Source organism: Octopus bimaculoides, chromosome 6 (assembly GCF_001194135.2).
Source record: "Octopus bimaculoides isolate UCB-OBI-ISO-001 chromosome 6, ASM119413v2, whole genome shotgun sequence".
Classification (NCBI taxonomy): domain Eukaryota; kingdom Metazoa; phylum Mollusca; class Cephalopoda; order Octopoda; family Octopodidae; genus Octopus; species Octopus bimaculoides.
The window spans coordinates 11,037,835-11,058,007 of NC_068986.1; the positions used below are offsets into that span (position 1 = coordinate 11,037,835).

The 20,173-nt window shown below is 37.9% G+C and overlaps 1 protein-coding gene across 5 annotated transcripts in view; it reads right to left on the reverse strand.

Moving 5' to 3' along the window:
- Positions 1 to 20,173, reverse strand: part of LOC106870443 (UBX domain-containing protein 7) — a 65,250-nt gene that overhangs the window by 12,873 nt on the left and 32,204 nt on the right. For 4 of the 5 annotated variants that reach the window (XM_052968615.1, XM_052968617.1, XM_014916534.2 and 1 more), the window contains exons 2-8: positions 18,076 to 18,226; positions 14,250 to 14,317; positions 10,901 to 10,930; positions 7,664 to 7,729; positions 5,615 to 5,727; positions 3,902 to 4,048; positions 339 to 429 (exon numbers count right to left, since the gene is read on the reverse strand). In XM_052968615.1, coding sequence (XP_052824575.1) covers positions 339 to 429; positions 3,902 to 4,048; positions 5,615 to 5,727; positions 7,664 to 7,729; positions 10,901 to 10,930; positions 14,250 to 14,317; positions 18,076 to 18,200 — 640 coding nt within the window. In that variant the 5' untranslated portion in view covers positions 18,201 to 18,226. The remainder of the gene's footprint in view (positions 1 to 338; positions 430 to 3,901; positions 4,049 to 5,614; positions 5,728 to 7,663; positions 7,730 to 10,900; positions 10,931 to 14,249; positions 14,318 to 18,075; positions 18,227 to 20,173) is intronic. The other variant, XM_014916535.2, reaches the window with a different exon arrangement.

Sequence of the window (20,173 nt, forward strand, 5' to 3'; positions counted from 1 at the left end):
GGGGGGGGTCGTCGATTAGATCAACCCTAGTACGCAACTGGTACTTTATCGACCCCCGGATGGATGAAAGGCAAAGTCGACCATGGCGGGATTTGAACTCAGAATGTAAAGACAGACAAAATACCGATAAGTATTTCACCCGATGTGCTAACGTTTCTGCCATAACTGGATACTCAACCTTACACACCCAATAAAGTTATTTTAGTGAGAAAATATTCTGCCCAACATACACACATTCGTTTTTGAGACTACTCCAATCTCAAATTCTAAAGAAACATACACATAAAGAGGCACCAAAACAAAAACAGCTATTTTATATTGCTGGCTCTTTTGCTTACCTGTTTGAGGATCAAGAATGGCAATGTATGGCCAAATATTCACTTTATAAAATTGCATATATTTACGACCCTCTTCACTGTCATGATATACCTAGTAACAAAAGAAAAGACAATATCATTACTGATTGTTGTTTATATTTTAAATAAAGACAAAATGACAATGCCTGCTAAGTGCAGGGCTATTGCTGGAGCCAATATATTAGAAAAACAAACCAATATAAAGAATACATGCAACATATGACATACCCAGGCCCTTAATTGTGCATCTGTATCATTTTCTTTAAAATGTATAGATTGGGCTCCACAACCCAACCCCCATCCCTCCTCCATGTATTGCAACCTATCACCTCCTCCTCCTTCCCTCCTAAAGTGAAATTTGTCACTAGCCGAAGCCGCCACCACCTTGTTCCTCATTCATTACATTCACCTCTACCCCCATCTCTAACCAACTGTGTGCGTGTGTGTGTGCACACGCACATATATGGGTTTACACGCTGCCTACCAAATTTGGTTGGCCCAGGCAATAAAAGACACTTGCTTAAAGTACCATGCAGTGGGACTGAACTTAAAACCATATGGTTGAGAAGCAAACTTCTGAACCACACCCATGCCTGTGTCACTAACACAAAACTAAATCCTACACCCTCAACAACTAAACCAATACAGGCCTACTTCACCTACTTCAACCAAATCTCCCTCAAATCACACGAAACTGTCTTAAAAATAGAAGGACTATCTATCTATAATGTATTAAAAGTCAGCTTGAATCTTGCTTGCTTGCTTGCAATGTTACCCAGCCAAACTGGTGCATAATGGGAAAATACTTTGAATTAAGTTTCCCCCTGAAATGTTAATACAAATGGAATAAAGTAAGTTTCGTGTATATCGGACAAGTGGTTTTTGAGATATTGGGGGTTTTCGGGGTATAAATATCCAAAACGGTGCATAATGGGAAAACATTCTGAAAATAGCTTAATCCTAAGAGGGAAGAAACGCTTACCTTTTGATTAGACACTGACTTGACAATGAAAAACTACAATTTGTCTTTTACAGTAAATGTTTCTATTTTCGGTTTTGTTAACATTTTAATCATTTAGAAATATTTTTAAGTGAATGTGATTTCAAAAATGTAAGTTGCTTGTACAGTAAGTATTTATACATTAGCTTTCTTTAAACAGACAATATTTTTATGCTTTTTTAAAACTATTTTCAAATAAATACCATTACAAAAATTTTATTTGGCATACTTAAAAAAATATTTTGAAGTGAAAATGACTTTAAAAATACATTAAATATTTCATAAAAAACTCATTTGTAAGCTCGGTGTGACAATTTTTTTCCATAGGTTTTTTTCGAGTGCATTCAATGTATCTCACCGCCAAAGATTTGGCTGCTATTTCTAGCACACCCTGCTACCATGTAACACCTATTTGCAATAAAGGACCTGAAATACCGGTTATGTGGTAGTAGGGTGTGCAGCAAATTAGCAGCCAAATCTTTCCTTTTCTGAGGAAAAGAGTCGTGATTTTGATGTCGCATTCGTTGAAAGCATGCAAAATAACCTGGAAAAGAAGAAAAAAACCCACGGAACAAAACTCCATTGCTGAGAAATTTAGACATTCCCAGAGACCAAACAGGTCATGGGTAGTCTAGTACACTATTATAAGTGAAGTTCAGTCTTGCTTGCTTGCAATGTTACACAGCCAAACTGGCGCATAATGAGAAAATACTTAGAAAGTAAAGTGCTCCTGAAATGCAGATACAAACAGAATAAAATAAGTTTCGCGTAAATCGGACCAGTAGTTACTGAGATATTTGAGGTTTTGGGGTACAAATACCCAAATTGGTGCATATCATCATCATTGTTTAACGTCCACTTTCCATGCTCGCATGGGTTGAACTTAATGGGAAAATACTCTGAAAAATAATTTAAACCTGGAAGGGAAGAAACTCTAACTTTTCCATTAGACACATAATGATGGGCAAAATATTTTAAGTGAAAATGATTTTAAAAATACAGTAAATATTTTGTAAAAGATCCATTTGTAACCTCAGTGTGAAATAGTTTTTTCTATAGGTTTCTTTTAAGTGCATTCAAGGTATCTCACCTCCAAAGATTTGGCTGCTATTTCTAGCATGCTCTGCTACCACATAACAGCTATTTATGATAAAGGACCCGAAATACCTGTTACATGGTAGCAGGGCATGCAAGAAATAGCAGCCAAATCTTTCCTTTTCTGGGAAAAGGAGCCGTTTATGTGTGATTTCAATGTCACATTCATTGAAAGCATGGGAAATAACATGGAAAAGAGAAAAAAGCCCACAAAACAAAACTCTGTTGCTAGGAAACCCAGACTTCTCCAGTGATCCAACAGGTTACAGGTAGTCTAGTACGAGATGAAAGCATTCCAAACATACATCTACAGTTATAGGATCTGTTGAACCAAGACACACTGACCTGGCTCTCAACTAAATGATGACAAACTATCACTATTCAACATAGCTATTGTTTAGCAATGGTGTGATGACATTCGTCACAGCCTCTCTTAATATTTTGCTAGTAATTTTCCTCCTTCCATCATTTTTTGCTAATATCTACCATCATCTCTGTATCTTCCCCCCCTATTTCACAAGCCTCTTTCTCCAGCTGCTTTGTCAGGCTACCCACCCCACCATCTTACTCGATATTTCATTCTGATACCAAATACAATCACATACATCATTATATATGTTTTACCATGTAAGTAACACATTGTATGTGAATCCTAACATTCTGAGATTTAACCTTACCATTTCTTCCTATGTCTTATCTTGGCCATTCTATTGGACTGTCAGATAAATCTGGTCATTTCTTTCCAAAGTTACTTGAATTAAAACAAAAACCTATTTTTATCAGTGTTTTGTGGGGTTTTTTTGTAGCTGTATTCTTCCTCTACAACTTTTGGAAATTTGGAAAAAATACTGGAAAATTAAATTTGTAGGAAAGAAATGGAGAAAATGGTCATATTTATCTGACAACCTAACGCCATCCATTATTACACACACACTCTCATGAGATATTTCTGTTCTATTAACCCTTTAGCACTTTAAACCAACCACATCTGGCCCAAATATTCTATTTTATGTTCAAAACAACCAGATCACATTACCTGTACTATGAAATTCTGAAAATAAACCATCACATCATTTAAATTTCAATGCTACAAGGATAATGCATGATTAATTGAAAACAATGTGAATAAATAGGGATTAGATCTGAGAGAAATTTGAAAGCTAAAAAGTTAAGCCTCTCACATCCATCCTTCATATAATTCTTTGATATTAATATTTTTTTATATACCCAGGCCTATTCCCCACTTTTTAAACAAGGGGTAGCCACAACAAGAAAGTAGTAGGGTGAGATTTGGTGTTAACCTTTTCCTACTCCCTTTTTTTTTTTTTTCCTCTCTTTTTAGGAATAATGAAATTACTAGGAAGAGTGGATTCCCAGTCCCTTCGTCCCCGCCCCTTACACCACGTAGGTAACACAGATATTAAAACAACCAATAACATTAAATATTTACCTGCCACAATATGAAATGCTCCTTCACAATATTTCGAACAGCACTGTTACTCCAGACATCTCGGTTGAGAGTTTGGCAAGCAAATTCCTGAACATTTTGAATGTTAACCATCAACCATCTGTTTTGGTTGGTTCCTTCTTCCCGGGCCTGATGCAACAAGAAGAACATATTCATCATCACCAACATCATCTTTAAAAAGTTTTTTCACATTTTAATATTACTAACAGAATTCTGGACAAAAATCTCAGAATTATTTTTAGTTCCATTCTTCTACGTTCCAAGTTCAAACCCTATTGGGATCAGTCTTTTGCCTGTCAGTTTGCCATATGGGATAAAATAAGTGCCAGGCATTTCATTAGGGTGAGAGGGGAGTTGGATTTTTTTTCTTCACTTGCTTAAGTCATTAGACTGCAGCCTGGTACTTAATCTATTGGTCTCTTTTGCCAAACTGCTAAGTTATGGGGATGCAAACACACCAACACCAGTTGTCAATCAGTGGTAGGTGACAGACACAATGACACAACGGGCTTCTCTTAGTTTTCACCTACCAAATCCACCCAATGCTTTGATCAGCTATAGAAGACTATAGAAAACATTTGCCCACCAAGGAGCTACACAGTGAGACTGAACCTGAAACCATGTGGTTGGGAAGCTAACTTCTTGCCACTGAGGTCAGTGTGCCATATGTGAGAAAATAAGTGTCAGACATTCCATAAGGGAGACGGGGAGGTGTCTATTTCATCAAGACTAACCAGATACTAGTTTATTTATGAATTTGTACCAAAGCAAGTGGAAGTGACACTAATAGTGAAGCCATGATTCTTTTGGCAGGAAATCAAGTTGGTTAAGTCTGTGTGAGTCTATGCAATTACCTTCTTCTGTGGCCATTCTTGATCAAGTGCGCCTCTTTAAATACCTCCTTTGATCAACCACTAAATTGGCTGCTACTAATGCTCTTACAATCCATATATGTGATTCCTCTCATCAAGAGGTTAGTTTAGACTAAAGAGTTTTCATATGCAAGAGGTGATGTCAGCCACAATCTACAACCTACTGAAAATGAACTCATAGTCTACAAAGAGCAGAAGCAGTTAACACATATAGATCCCTTTAGAACTTCAATTTTAATACAACCGAGTAAGATGGTCAATTTACTCTCTACAGACTAAAAGAAATTTAAAAAAAAAAGAAAAAAAAAAGAAATTATCCAAAATTCCAATTGTTAATAATTTTCATTCAGAAATAACTCACAAGGTGCATGGAGAACAAGAAGCATTCAAACAATAATGTATCTATTCCTTCTTAGTACGTTCTGGCAGATTCAAATGTGGATATTTGAGTGCTATTGTTTTTCTGCATGAGATTCTCTCACTCTTCTGTGTGCACCCCATCATCATTATCATTTAATGTCCATTTTCCATCCTGGCATGGATTGGACAGATTGACAGGAGCTGGCAAGGCTTGGAGAGTTGCACCAGGCTCCAATTGTCTGTTTTGGCATGGTTTCTATGGTTGGAAGCCCTTCCTAATGCCAACCACTTTACAGAGTGTACCACAGGTGTTTTTTACGTGGCACCAGCACAAGAGCTTTTTACATGGCATGAGCAGTATGTGGTAATGTTACATACAGAAGCCAGTATAATGTTATATATAAAACCAGTATAATACTGTAATATACAAAGCCAGTCTAGTAAAAGTTTGAACAGCACTTACACTGGCAAAAGTTCCCTTAAATATGAGATCAATAGGCGGCCGAAACAGATCTTCCAATGTTTGGTGTTTTGATGTTATTGTGGAACTACGATGTAGCATCTCCTCCTGCTGACCTAAAATGGAAAAAAAAACTCAGTAAATTAAGCAAATGACTGGAGAGAGAGAGAGGGAGGGGGGGGGGACTGAGCAAGTTGGAGATAGAAATAGCTATGAACTATGATGGAGATAAGGCAAAAGGAGTTGCTACTGGCTCTCTGTAGGTTACGATGAAGAGTGTTCCAGTTGATTCAATCAATGGAACAGCTTGCCTGTGAAATTAACACGCAAGTGGCTGAGCACTCCACAGACACACGTACCCTGAACATCGTCACCAGTGAGATACAAAATGACACGAAATACGATACAGCTGGCCCTTTGAAGTACCACCTTTACCAGCTGAGTGGCCTGGAGCAATGTGAAATAAGGTGTTTTGCTCACTCAAAGACACAACATACCACTGGGAATGGAACCGACAACCTTACGATTGTCAGCTGAATACACTGACTACATAGTCATACATCTCCACTAGTTGCTACATTGAAACTGGTTCATATTAGGAGTAAGAAGTAACCCATTCACTTATATCGTACAAAACAAGCCCAAAAAGAGACAAATATCACAATACATAGACTTTGTAAACAAGTTGGTATCTTTTACTGCAACTAGCCTGGGGGCACCACCTTCAAGGGTGTCATCAAACAAAACAACCCAAGCACCTCCTTTGTTATATCTTTTTTTTTTAATCTGGTAATTATTCTATTGGTCTCTTTTGCCAAACCACTATGTTATGGAGATGTAAATAAACTAACAAATTGAGCAAAGAGAAATAAGGTTATATTAAATAACATACAAAATGTTGATTTATTGAAATAATTTCTGCTTCCAGGGAAGATAGACCAACCCACTTGGTAGTTGATACCAACTTCAAGTAAAGGGAGATAATCTTGAATTTAAAATCTTGGTATCATCAGCACAGGGGTTGCCTTACTTTGTCTCCAGCAGAACAAGATACTTAAACATCGAAGACATTTATGACTCAGATAATTTGCATAAAGGAAATGAAAATTAGCTATGAGACCATGGGAATGAAAACTAGACCCTACTACCATTAAGGATAAATCCATGATTGATATGTAGAGAAGGAATAATAGGAATTTCATATAATGTAGCCAATGGAAACTAGGAGCAAAAGTGCTGTAGTGGAATTAAAGACAATCTAACAAAAGACGGTAGCAAACATGCTGGATCAAAGTACTAAGAGCACATGCAAGATAGGAGCAGTTTAAAGCTTCTGGTATCTAGAGGACTTAGTTAGCATTGAAACAAATAAATGAGATGAAATCCTCCAGACCATCTAAGCGGACAGTAACTCCAAGAACCAATTCAGACTGTGCTAGAATATCTGACCAGTGATGGCTTGGAAAACAGACATAAAATGATGACAATGGCGAAATTGTTCCAACAGGGATTTACAAAAATACTAGATGCACTTCAACATTCTTCAGCTTTGTCAATGATGTGTATTCATTGTAACATACCCAGACGAAATTCATAGAATCAAATATCTAAGAAACAATGATTTTTGGCAGGGTTTCTATAGCCAGTTGCCTTTCATAACACCAACCACTGTACAGAGCTTATTGGCTGTATTTTTATTATGGTGGCAGAATGAAAGAAGTTTTTAATGTCCTCAACAAGACTAAAAGAGTTTTACTCAGCATGATGCTTGTTTCTGCCTATTCACAACCTCATCTGGTCAGCATAGACCTACACGTATAATTAATATTGAGTTCTACATATAACGCACAATTCAAAATCTCACTTTCAAATTAATTATATGCTCAAACAGTGACAACATATAAAAAAAACTCCCCTAAAGAAAAGTTTTAAATCAGTGGAATAAACCAAGACAAAACGAAACAGAAGAAACTTCCAAACTATTTCCCTATTTCTGCTATTTTAAACACTGATATAGAACCAAACTGAAGCATGAACAATCAAACTACTCACGTGCCTCTGCCTGGAAATCTCGGAAGCCATCAAAAACAGACTTTGCTGGTCTTCTTCCCCGAAAGCCTGAAAAAAAAAAAATACATATTATTTATACAGAGATAATTGATTTATATGAAAAAAAAGTGAAACAAAGCAGAATTTCTGTAGTGGGTTCATTAAAAAAAGAAAAGAAAAAAAGAAAAAAAATTCCTTAACACACACACAAAAAAAAAAAAGCTGTTTTACTTCTTGCTGGTCTACATATAAATATAGACTTACAGCCTGGCAGTCATAGATTTTAACAATCGTAGTATTATCTAAGGGGGTGAGCTGGCAGAACCATTACTGTGCTGAGCAAAATGCTTAAGGGCAGTTCATCTGCCTGTATATTCCAAGTTCAAATGCTGCCAAGGTTGGCTTTGCTTTTCATCCTTTCGGGGTTGATAAAATAAGTACCAGTTGAAGACTGGCATCAATGTAATTGAGTTACCCCTTCCTGAAATTGCTGGCCTTGTGCAAAAATCTGAAATAAATAATAGTATTACCACTCTCACATTTTATTTCTTTATCTCCAAATTGTTGTAAATTTTGCTAGTGTGAGAGGGGGAGGGGCTGACTTCCAGTCTTAAATATAGAATGTTGAGAGAGTAAGAAGAAAGTGTTCTTAAGATATTGTATTCAGAGGAAAGATGATATTGTAATAATGTATAGAACAAAGTTATAGAACAGTGATAAAGTTTATAGCATAAGGATTAGATTGTACAGCAGTGACAACAATAGACTGAAATGGGTCTAAGATGAATAAATACAGGGAGTTGTTTTCTATACATATCTCCATTTTTACCAATTCATTATCTACATCAGGGGTGGGCAAGCCAGAGAGCTGCACTAGGCTCCAAATGTCCATATTAGCATGGTTTCTGTGGTTGGATGCCCTTCCTAATGCCAATCACTCTACAGTGTATTAGCTGCTTTTTACATGGTGCCATCATGAGTGCTATTAAATGTGGTGCCAGCATGAATGCTCTGTGTGTGGCACTGGCATGGGTGGTCTGCATGTGATACGTGGTCTGTACATGGCACAGGTGGCCTGTATGACACAGGTGGTTTCTACTCTATGTGTTACTGGCACTGGTCTGTACGCAGCTCTAGTGATCTGTAGGCGGCACAGGTGACCTGGTCGTGGAACTGGCATGGGATGTCTGCATGTGACACTGGCACTAGAGGTCCGCACATGGGACTGGTGCTCTGTAAGCAGCACTGATGGTCCGTACATGGCACAGGTGGTCTGTACGTGTCACTGGCACTCGTGGTCCGTACGTGACACCAACACTGGTGGTCTCTACAAGGCACTGGCATCAGTAGTCCATACATGGCATGGGTGGCCCATATGTCACACTGACACGGATGGTCCATACGTGGCACTTGGACGAATAATCCATACATAGCACGAGTGGTCTGTACATGGCACGAATAATCTGTATGTGGCACTGACAGGGGGGTTCTGTACATTGCACTGGAGCAGGTCCTTCTCACATGGCACTGGCATGTAAAAGTATTTTTCATCAAATATTTCTTCAAAGTGCCGTATTTCTTGAATCAAAAAAGGATCAGAAGTCCTCTCCAAGCCATAGTTTCTTGTATTTTGTGGCATATATGTTCCACCCCTGGTCCAAGATGCCAATCCATCACAGAATCACTCATTTTTGCCAGCTGAGTGAATTTAAGCAACATGAAATGAAATGAAGTGTTTTGCTTAAGGACACAATGTATCGCCCAGTTCAGGAATTGAAATCGCAATCTTATGCTCACGAGTCCAACACCCTAACCATTCAACTATGCACCTCCACATTTCTTGAATAATAGGAATAATAATTCTTTCTGATTGTGGCACAAGGCCAGCAGTTTTATGGGGAAGGAGCCAGTTGATTACATAGATCTCCACCCCACCCCAGTACTTGACCGGTACTTTATTTTATCAACTCTGGAGAGATGAAAGATAAAGCTGGCCCTATTTTTCAGCTGAGAACAACCAGTCAAAAGAAATCTTGCTGGGTGATCTGTTTTATGCTTGAACAATTCTAACAGCTCATCACCTTAATAATAATAATTTTGTCAATCTACTTCATTTTGGTTAATATATAAAGGATTGAGGTAACTCCTCCATAAGATATAGGGTCAAAACTAAAAGAAGAGTGCCATTGTCATCTAGTGAACGATATATTTCGACATCTTGTGTGTCTTCAACTGGTTCAAAAAATAATTTTGTCAATATTAACCAAAATGAAGTAGATTGACAAAATTATTTCCTGAACTTGTTGAAGACACACAAGATGTCAAAATATCGTTCACAAGATGACGATGGCACTCTTTTTTTTAAATTTTGACTATATCTTCTGGAGGAATTACCTCAATCCTTTATATATTATTATTATTAATAATAATAATAATAATAATAATAATAATAATAATAATAATTTTCGTTATCAGATATGGTGTTTGGTTTCCATGCGAGCTCATGCTTTTGATAATCAAACTTCTTGGTGACATTTAAATTTTCAAAAATATTTTCTCCCTAAAAAATATTTCTTTACTCTTTAAACTGATACAGGTCAACAGCTTTACATTTTGAGATCGGTGTGACTGTTTAACTTTACTGACTGAAAAAGAAAAGGAATTAAAAGAAGTCAAGACATTCATGCCTTTCCAGAGGGCAGCAGCAGCAACAGTGTGGTGAGTAAAACAAAACAGTTGTAACAAAAAGATAAAGAAAAAAAAAATCAAATCTGCAATTAGTTTGCCAGGAGCTTGTTTTACCACTGCTACAACGCTCACCATTTCTTCCATGCACACTTGAAAACTAAATTGATCACATTAGAATGGCAATAAAATATTTCACTAAATACGGACAACCAATACTAAAAAAAGAAAAGAAAAATTGCCTTAAGAACCAAAAATGACAAACTAAAACTACTAACTCAATCCACTTATACACGTCTGTAAAAAAAAACGCAGTAGTATATAATGTTGATTGGGTTTAGATGTGATAAGCACAATAAAGGGAAAAAAGAAAATTACAAACTATATTTATATAATAAAAATAATAATAATAATAATAATAATAATAATACAAGCACAAGCCAACATGAGACGGTGACTGAAGCCAACAGAAATGATGGAATGGCAATGAATTAAATAAAATATTGGCATTCAAAATGAACAGAGCAGAGGAGGGGATCGATAACACATACAAACCTATGGAGTCGGCATTCATCATCTTCTGGACTAGAAACAGAAAAATGCCATTATACACTCATTGTTAGTGGCTAAGGCGTGTATAAAATAGACGTGGGTATATAACACAAGAGCAAATATAGAAAGAGTTAAGATCACAGCTAGTGAAAGTCGGAGACAGTCTTATATTAAAAATTGGTTTGGGTCAGCAGAGTGATTAGCCACAGATTATATAAGGACCACAGTAACTTTTGTTTTAATGCATTTAATCAAGGTGATCAGAAAGAGTGCAGTTGATTTTATTGGAGAGAAGGCAGGTTCCTTGTTGGCATCTGTATCTCTATCAAGAAAAACAAATGGAGTTACATAGAGAAAGTGTCCAAAGTAAAATTCAGTACACAGTGATAACATTGGCAAGGTCAAGGAGGAACTCCACAAGTGTAATTCGATACCACCGACCTGAAAACATCCCTGGTTCTATGAGACAAACTTCCTGTCCTAAAATGATTTTAAAATCTTCCATCAAAATTTCACGATTAACTTAGGTTCTAAGCAGTAATTTAATAATCACAAAATTATTTTACTAAATTCATTATTTTCAAAATTAATACAAACGAAGGCAGTGTCATTTTTAAAAGATTGAAGATAAAAAATTTAAATAGTAAAGGAAAAATAAAGCTGTTTGAAAATCTTTTTTCAGTCTTTTTTTTCAAACCCTAACAAAAAATTGACACAGCTTTGTGATAACCTTTTAAAATAATATTTTTACAGCAATGTAGTTTCTGAATCATCATCATCATTTAATGTCTACTTTCCATGCTGGTATGGGTTGGACGATTTCACAGGAGCTGCACCAGGTTCCATGGTCCACTTTAGCATGGTTTCAACAGCTGAATGTCCTTCCTAACACCAACCACTTTACAGTGTGTACTAGATGCTTTTTAAATGGCACCAAGGGAAGGGAGCAAAAATAAAGCTAAATTTCTAGCTTTCAGCTACTTGTGTTGGGGACAGGGCTATGGAGTCGAAACAAAAAACTTTGACTCCGACTGACTCCAATGCCGACTCCTCTTTATGTAATTAAGTGATTGTGGTCTACATATCTCATAAAGCATATGCATACGCTTGGACTTTGAGTAGGCCTAGATGTTATAACTGGTTTATATCAAAGAATAAAGATATTGTGAATCTGAGTCAGTATAGTTTTACTGACTCCACAGCCCTGGTTGGGGAAGTAAATTTTTTGTTTTCCCCAATAAAACTATCATCAAAAGTACTGAGTGTGCACATTGACAGGTAGCTCTATGATGAAGGTTGTGAGTTAGAGAGAGAGAGAAAAATTTTCCCCATAAAATTAAAATTGAAATCAAATTCAAATATATTTATAGAGTAGTCATGGCTGTGCGGTAAGAAGTTGGTTTCCTAACCACATGGTTCAGGATTCAGTCCCACTGCATGACACCTTGATCAAGTGTCTTCTGCTATAGCCTCAGGCCAACCAAAGTGGATTTAGTACACAGAAACTGAAAGAAGCCCATAGTGTGTGTGTGTGTGTGTGTGTGTGTGTGTGTGTGTGTGTGACCACTACTTGACAACTGGTATTGGTGTGTTTACATCCCTGAAACTTAGCAGCTTGGCAAGAGAGATTGATAGAATAAGTACCAGGCTTAAAAACAATACTGGGATCAAGTCATTCAACCAAAACTTCTCCAAGGCAGTACCCCAGTATGGCCACAGTCTAATGACCGAAACAAGTAAAAAGACAAAAAGACCTGCCTATTGCAGCGATTTTGTATAATAGACACAACTCTACCAGTGATTCTTTAACCAATATCATGGGAAGCAGCTGTTTGTTTTTACTGTAATTATTTCTTAGCTAATTATATAAATTAGCTAATTATATAAATTAGCTAATTAGGGCTAGGATAAAAATACATAAAAATCTGTTTTATTAAGAATGCTCATTGCTTTGCTCCATTCCAGTTAAGACATAGCAACTATCGTGCCATGTTGTTTGATTCGACACCAATCAAAGACTATACAAGAATTTTTTAAAATCCAGTTTCCTTTTTTTTTTTATTAATGTTGAGGATGGGCAAAAAGTCAAACTCCTGGATTTTTTGTTTTACATATACAATAATATAGCACCATATGCACAACATTTTTATATATCATCATCATTTAACGTCCGCTTTCCATGCTGGCATGGGTTGGACGGTTTGATTGAGGACTGGTGAGCCAGAAGGCTGCACCAGGCTCAATCTGATCTGGCAAAGTTTCTACAGCTGGATGCCCTTCCTAACTCCAACCACTCTGAGTATAGTGGGTGCTTTTACGTGCCACCGCCACGAGAGCCAGACAGGCAGTTCTGGCAATGACCATGCTCAAAAGGTGTTTTTTACATGCTACCTGCACGGGAGCCAGTCCAGTGAGACTGGCAACAGCCACGCTCGTCTGTTGTTTCTCACATGCCACCGGCACATGTGCTGGTAGGGCAACGCTGGCGACGATCACACTCGAATGGTGCTTTTTACGTCCCACCGGCACAGGAGCCAATCCGTGGCCTTGGCAACAATCATGCTCGGATGTGCTTTTAACGTTCCACTGGCACGAGTGCCAATCAGGCAGTGCTGTCATCAGCCACGTCAGCAATTTTGATATGATTTCACTTGCCTCAATAGGTCTTCGTAAGCAAAGCTTATTGTCCAATGAATGAGGTACTCATAAGTGGCCCAGTTACACCCCACATTCGGATGTGCTTTTAACGTTCCACTAGCACAAGTGCCAATCAAGCAGTACTGTCATTGGCCACATCAGCGATTTTATACACACACATATAATCAACGTCATCAAATAATGTCCTGTTTTCCATGCTGGAAGCCAAGAGCTGCATCACACCCCATAGTCTGCTTTGGCATAGCTGGATGCCCTTCTTAATGCCAACCACTTTACAGAGTGTAGTGGGTGCTTTTATAAGTGGCACTAACAGGGTCATGAAAGGGAGTGGGACCAAGGAAAGTGACTGTGTGTGCCAAGTGAGAGGTTAGAGTATGATAGAGGGAGAGAGATAGTTGTCATATTAGAGGGGATACTTGACCACCCCAGTGGTACAAAGAGGAAAGGGAGAGTTAGAGAGAAAGATAAAGAGACAGTTGGAGAGAGAGAGAGAGAGAGAGATGGTGCTGGGCCTACCTACAGGGAACAGCAGAGCTGAGTATAAATAGTACAGAGGAGATAGAAAGAATTTAATTAAAATTTCAGTCCCTTGTGACTTTTGGCCCACCCTGGACATGTATCTGAAACAGACCAATGTAGGGATTTATTTCTGAGGTATTTGAGAAGGAAGGGAATGAAATGTATCCAGACTTACCAAACACAGGTGCATCTTCAACAAGAATTTCTCTCTTTTGAGGAATTGGTGCTCGAACATCATCAGTGCTGCCAATTAAAGGTATTGAAACATAAGTTTACAAACTTACAATACATGAAAGATCACAAAATACATAACATAAACAGCTCTTTACAACCATTGGTAGATTTCCTAATTTATTTTTATGCTGGAGTTATATACACATATATAATCATCATCGTCATCAAATAATGTCTTGTTCTCCATGCTGGAAGCTGTGAAACCAAGAGCTGCACCACAGCCACAGTCTGCTTTGGCGTGGTTGGATGCCCTTCCGAACTCCAACCACTTTACATGGGAACCATGCCAAAACAGACAATGGAGTGTAGCGCAGCTTTCTGGCTTGACAGTACCTGTCAAACTGTCCAACTCATGCTAGCATGGACAATGGATGTTAAATGACGAAGTTGACGTTAGTCTGAGAAGCAAGAGTACTTATTGTGGTCTTCAGAGACTGTATGAAGGGATAAATGGATGAAGTCATTGTGATTAATATTTAATTTCAGTTATTAGTGAACAAAAAAAACAATCGACAGGGTATAGTAAAGTTTTAGGAGCACATGTGAATCATCATCATAGTCGTTGTCTAACATCTACTTTTCCATGCTTCCATGGGTCAAATGGGATTTGATAAGACAGATTTTCTGTAGCTGGGTGCCCTTCTTGTCACCAACCCAATGGAGAGAGTAAACATACCTAAAACTAGCAGAGAGAAAATCAAGAAAAGAGGCATGCACACATTTGGTCTCTCCAGCCAAACATTTATATATGTTAACTTATATATATATATATATATATATATATATATATATGTAATAATACAAATCATAAACTGTAACATTTAGCCTGCTGAAATGAATTGATAGGGCCACATATAACATCTCAAGGTACATTTTTTTTCTCTGATGAAATTATGCTCATGTCACATAAATGCAAATTTCATGTACAAATTTTGACTAAGTTACTGAGTATTAATTGAAACAGCTGTAAGAAGCAAAGCTGACCAATTTGTTAATAATAAATAATTGTTAACTTCCTTATCTCCATTTTCTTTTCTTCTTTTAACTGGATATAAACTATATGCTTAATATATACCTACTGCTTTAAGGGAGTTTCATTCCCCAACAATACTAGGTATTGAACCAGTATTTCCTTGGTTGCAACCATCCCATCTTGAGGTTAACATATCCTCTAATTATATATATGCGTGTGTGTGTGTGTGTAATTTTTCAAGTGCTCATGAAGCTATAGAATTCATGAACATTATGGTTTTGTCACCTGGACAATACCATTGAATCTAGCTGTGTCAGCAGCATTAAAAACAAACACTGCCAAAGAATCAAGACAAGTAGCAATCATTATATACATACACACACACACACACACATACATACACATATACACACAGAGTCCATCAAAGAATTGACAAAAAGGGGGAAAGATAGTTACCAGCAGAACCACTCCAACAATTCTATGACATAGCACTGAATGCGTGTATATATCATCATCATCGTTAACGTCCGCTTTCCATGCTAGCATGGGTTGGACGATTTGACTGAGGACTGGTGAAACCGGATGGCAACACCAGGCTTCAATCTAATTTGGCAGAGTTTCTACAGCTGGATGCCCTTCCTAACGCCAACCATTCAGAGAGTGTAGTGGGTGCTTTTACGTGTCACTTGCACGAAGGCCAGTCAGGTGGTACTGGCAACGTGGTTTTGTGCCAAGGAGAAATACTACTGATGCCTCTTCTTAGACAATTTTTTGTCAGTGAACAGGTCAACAATTCTGAGTGGCAAAAATTTCCACACCATGTTACAAATAAGGCTTGACTGTGTGGTAAGAAGCTTGCTTCCCAACCACACGGTTCTGGGTTCAGTCCTACTGCATGGCACCTTGGGCAAGTGTCTTCTATAGCCTTGGGCTGATCAAAGCCTTGTGAGTGGATTTGGTAGATGGAAACTGAAAGAAGCCCACTGTGTATATATATTTATATGTATATATATGTTTGTGTGTTTGTCCCCCCACCATCGCTTGACAACCAATGTTGGTGTGATTACAACCTCGTAACTTAGTGGTTCAGCAAAAAGAGACTGATACAATAAGTACTAGGCTTACAAAGAATAAATCCTGGGGTCGATTTGTTTGATTAAAAGCAGTGCTCCAGCATGGCTGCAGTCAAATGACTGAAACAAGTAAGAGAATAAAAGTGAAGTTAACAGTCTTTATGTGTTTCTAAATTGCAAGCTTGTGTCTTCAACACTTCCATCCTTTTAGTTTCAGCCCACAATCTCAGATCAAAACACTTGCTATGCAAGTACATCTCTATATTGCAGATGTATTTAGCCAAAAGTAAACCATGGTACTTGGCATTCATCAGCCTGGAGAAAGCGTCTGACAGAATGTTGCATTCTGTGATCTGAGAAAACTAGGGGCATGCAAATGGGTATTGTTAGTAAGGTGAGAGTTAGCAATGAGTACAACAATGAATTTAGAATAGAGATAGGAATTCACCAGAGCTCAGTTTCCAGCCCCCTTCCTATTCATCATAGTCCTTCAGACCATAAGAGAGAAATTTAAGACCAGCTGCTACTATATGCTAATGATCTTGTTCTTATAGTGGAATCTGTAGCAGAATTGGTAAAGAAATTCAGGTGTGGAAACAAAAACCTGGAATCAAAGGGCCTTAAAGTTAACCAAGCAAAGACCAAAAGTTGTAGCAAGCAAGAAAACAGACAGTAGTCTCTTCTTATCAAGTAAATTGCTCTGCTCAATATGTAAGAAAGGTGTAGGGAGGACTTCCATACAGTGCAAGCAATGGACACACAAGAGGTTAACAAGGAAAGTAGTCTTCGTGTGTGGAAGATGTAGAGGAGGAGTAATAAACATTAAGGACACTTGGGAATTTGATTTTCTGAAATGGCCAGGAGGATCCTTAGAGGTAGTAGCAGGTTTCTTATTTCTTTATTGCCCACAAGGGGCTAAACATAGAGGGGACAAACAAAGACAGACAAAGAAATTAAGTCGATTACATTGACCTCAGTATGCAACTGGTACTTAATTTATAGACCCCGAAAGGATGAAAGGCAAAGTCGACCTCGGCGGAATTTGAACTCAGAACGTAGCGGCAAACGAAATACCACTAAGCATTTCTACCAGCTCGGTAGAAATGGCATACAAGTGGCTGAGATCATAATGCCAAACAATTGCAGAATTATTCATTTACAACTGACTGGACTGGAGTAACATGATATGAAGTGTTTTGCTCAAGAGCACAACACACCACCTGGTCTGGGAATTGAAACAACAACCTTGTTATAAGTAGTACAAAACCCAAACCACTAAACCACACATCATCACTAAAATTGTACACTTATGTTTAAATCATGATTTACCACATGAGATTAATTGAACAAATATTAGAAGGATTGTCAGGCGTGGCTGTGTGGTAAGAAGTTTGCTTCCCCAACTACATAGTTCTGGGTTCAGTCCCACTGCATGGCACCTTGGACAAGTTTTTTTTTTTTTTTTTATTACTAAAACATTGGGCTGAACAAACCCTTGAGAGTTGATTTGGTAGATGGAAACCAAAAGAGGCCTCTCTCTCTCTCTCTCTCTCTCTCTCTGTGCATGTGTGTGCATGCATGTGTGTGTGTGTGTGTGTTCCACCCATCACATGATAACCAGTGTCGGTGTGTTTACATCCCCATAACTTAGGCGCTGTCCCAATATGGCTGAAACCAGTTAAAGATTTACAAAAAAAATAAATAAATAAAACTGCATTTACTTATTTGAAATACTTGATTTTGTACTTGTACTTCCCTTTTCGGAATTGGGAAGCATAATGCTAGTGTTTCCATCCATGTGCATTTCCACAGCCATTTGGAGATCTCCGTTGCATGCTTCTATCATCCGTTCTCCAACATCGGCAGTGACACCTGCAAAATTCAACATATAATTGTTCACATTATTATGAGTTATAATAATTTAATGGTGTAGCAGCTTGCGAGAAACTAGAGTGCAGAAATATAGAGCTTAACCCCTTTTTATACCAACCTGCTTAAGGCCACTCCTGATGATGATTGTCATCAACATTATCATCATCATAGTCGTTTAATGTCCACTTTCCATGCTGGCATGGGTTGGACGGTTTGGCTGAGGACTGGCGAACCAGAAGGCTGCACCAGGCTCCAATCTTATCTGGCAAAATTTCTACAGCTGGATGCCCTTCCTAACGCCAACCACTCCAAGAGTGTAGTGGGTGATTTTGTGTGCCACCGGCATGAGGGCCAGTCCGGCAGTTCTGGCATCCATCATTTAATATCCGTTTTCCATGCTGGCATGGGTTGGGCAGTTTTACAGGAGCTAGCAAGTCGGAGGGCTGCACCAAGCTCCAGTTGTGTTTTGGCATGGTTTCTATAGCTGGATGCCCTTCCTAACACCAGCCCCTTTACAGAGTGTACTGGGTGCTTCCTATGTGGTGTCATCAGGGGTGCTTTATACATGGTGTCAGCATGGGTGTGGCTAATTCCCAGTTTTAAAATGATTGTAATTAAACCTTTCTATCAAAATTTTATATTAATTTATATTTGAAACACCAGCTTAATAATGAGAAAGTTAGTTTACTAAATTCTTCACTATTTTCTTCAAAATTATTTGTAACAAAGGCAGTATATTTCATCAGAAATATGGTAACAAAAAGGTTAAGCTTATCTCAAACCATCACACCAGACAAGTCTGCAAATAATTTCCTGAGATGTCTTTGAAACTTCATACCATTACATGATGTAACATCAATAGCACTTTGGTGACAAGAATATTTATTGGGCCAATGAAAGCCTTGTGAGTGGATTTAGAAGGCAGAAAGTGAAACAAGTCCACTGCATGTACGTGTGCTGCCATGCCTTGACATCATCATCAATTAATGTCTGTTTTCTATGCTGGCATGTGTTGGATGCAATGAGCCAAAGAACTGTACCAGGCCTCATTGTCTACTTTGGCATGGTTTCTATGAGTGGATGCCCTTCCTAATGCCAACCACAATACAGAGTGTACTGGGTGCTTTCTATGTGGCATCAGTACCAACAGGGTTGCCAAGTAATTTGCAAGATGATTGTAAATGAGAATTACCATCATGCAAGCAATTTCCAGTCTACTATGAAATAAATCTGGTCATCAAGAATGATAACTCTGCTTGGAAACAGGTATGGGTTGGTAACAAAGAAAAGCATCTGGCTATAGAAAATCTGCCAACTAATTCCATTTAACCTAGACAAGCACAGAAAAGTGGACATTAAAATGATAACTACTACTATTTCAACCCTGTCATGTTGTAACAGGAATAGCTTAAATGTCATCACCACTAGGTTCCTGCTTGAGTAGTAATGAACAACACATGTAGAAAAATAAAAGATAAAATACTAGAAACAGACAACTGACCATGTTGCAAATTTGTGGTGAAGTGTGTTTACGATTCATTGTTAATGGTTTTGCCCATAGCTGTTGCTTACTTTGTTTTTAATTATTTAAAAAAAAAAAAAAAGTGGGTGTGATGAACCCAGCACTTTGTCTTATGAATGAGCAAGGCCTTTGAAGTTGAGAAAATTATTGATATTTATTCTTTGAACAAAGAGTTTAAACTTATGCCAGCAATGAGAGTGAATCGGACAATCAAATTGGTGAAAGAGATGAGGAAATTAGCACAACCAAACATGGTTGTTGAGAGATATGCCTATTATTGTTATTTCCCTGAAATTTTTTTTTGTCATTCTGTCCATTATTTTGCCTGCAATTGTTACTCTTGAGCTGTATACGCAATTATATATTTTTTTGCTCAGGAGCCCAAGTGGAGGGAAGTTAGTAACAGGGGGTCCCAAGTCTGAGAG